At 63.5% G+C, this 1361-nt stretch overlaps 1 protein-coding gene across 1 annotated transcript in view; it reads right to left on the bottom strand.

Annotated features, from left to right (window-relative positions):
• The window catches only part of LOC104530945 (cathepsin L1-like), a 2095-nt gene extending 811 nt beyond the window's left edge, over positions 1-1284 (bottom strand). The window contains exons 1-4 of the mRNA XM_029086941.1: positions 1168-1284; positions 914-1036; positions 511-660; positions 39-273 (exon numbers count right to left, since the gene is read on the bottom strand). Of these exons, the coding sequence (XP_028942774.1) occupies positions 39-273; positions 511-660; positions 914-1036; positions 1168-1284 (625 nt within the window). The remainder of the gene's footprint in view (positions 1-38; positions 274-510; positions 661-913; positions 1037-1167) is intronic.
• Between the last annotated feature and the right edge of the window lie 77 nt (positions 1285-1361).

Below are 1361 nucleotides of genomic sequence, written 5' to 3'. Positions count from 1 at the left end.
CATCGGCACGGCTCTGCCATGTCCCCAGGGCCACCCGCCGTCCCTTACCGTGGCCACGTAGGGGTAGACGTGCTCCGAGTTCAAGCCGCCGTTGTCACGCACGTACTGGAAGGCTCGGGTCATGTAGCCGCCGTGGCAGCCGTTGTTGCCCAGCTTTCGGGAGCAGTCGATGAGGTTCTGCTCGCTCAGCACCACCAGCTTCCCCGTCCGGTTGAAGACGAGCCCCTCCAAAGCCCCTGTGGCACTGAACGCCCAGCACGACCCGCAGTGCCCCTGGGCGAGAAGGGGACAGTGGGAGGGTCACAGCATTGCCCCAAAACCCACCGGAGATGGGTGCTGAGACCTCCCAGTGCTGCTCTCCAGCTCCTCAACTGCAAAACCACAGCAGCCAAAATTATGGGAGCTGCTTGTCTGGGTTGCCCAGAGGTTTTTTTGGCACTTGTGAGGTTGCTGCTGCCTGTTTCTGCTGCCCAGACTCCCAGCCCTGGACAAACCCTGCCTTGTGCCCACCTGGTTCTTCACAGGTGTCACGTAGCCCTTTGCCCTCCAGTCCACCTCAACAGGGGTCTTCAGGGCCACTGACGCCTGGAATAGCGGTGCTGGTTCCTCCTGCCACGCTGGGGTGAAGCCATTCAGGAGCTGGTTAAACTCCTCGTCTGTCTGCAGGTCACCAAGGGAAAACTCGTGTGATGCCGTGTGTGCCCAGCCAGCAGCACCACAGCTCCCCACCAGCTGCTTGACCCCTGGGAAGCAGCCCAGTCCTGGGGTGACCTGCAGCTCCCAGCAGAGTGGGTTGGGGGTAGCTGGTCCCCAAATCAAGCCCTGGGTGCACCAAGAGCTCCCTGGTCCCCAGATCAGGCTCTGGATGCACCCAGGGGTCCCTGGGGAAGGTGCTGGGCGCATCAGCAGGTACCAGGTCCCCGTAGTGGTTCATGGCCAGGCGGAAGGTGTGATGTCCCTGGGATTCTTCCTGGTTGTGCTGCTGGATGCGCTGCAGGTTCTTCTCCCAGACCTCCCTGCGGATGGCCTCAGCCTCCTGCCATGGCAGCGGGATCAGAAACGTCCCCAGGAGCACGGGGACACGGGATGGGGTGGGTGCATGTGGCTGAGACTCCCCTGGAGCCAGACCCAGCATGTGCCAGGAGGCCTGGGGGGAGCAGGACCTACCCCTGGGTACTCCTTGGCATGGAGGATCTTCCACCCTTCCCAGGTCTCTTCCAGGGCAGGATCCGGAGCTGTGGTGCAGCCCAGCAGGGCCAGCAACAGCCACAGCAGCACAGCCATGGCACCAGGCTGGGAGGGAACGGCAAGAGAGGGGTGAGGGGGGTCCCTGGGCTGAGCACCACGGCCGGGGCCATGGG

Source organism: Antrostomus carolinensis, unplaced genomic scaffold (assembly GCF_000700745.2).
Source record: "Antrostomus carolinensis isolate BGI_N321 unplaced genomic scaffold, ASM70074v2 scaffold34840, whole genome shotgun sequence".
NCBI lineage: Eukaryota > Metazoa > Chordata > Aves > Caprimulgiformes > Caprimulgidae > Antrostomus > Antrostomus carolinensis.
Note: the sequence above shows the minus strand (reverse complement) of the source record. Positions and strands in the feature narration are given on the sequence as shown.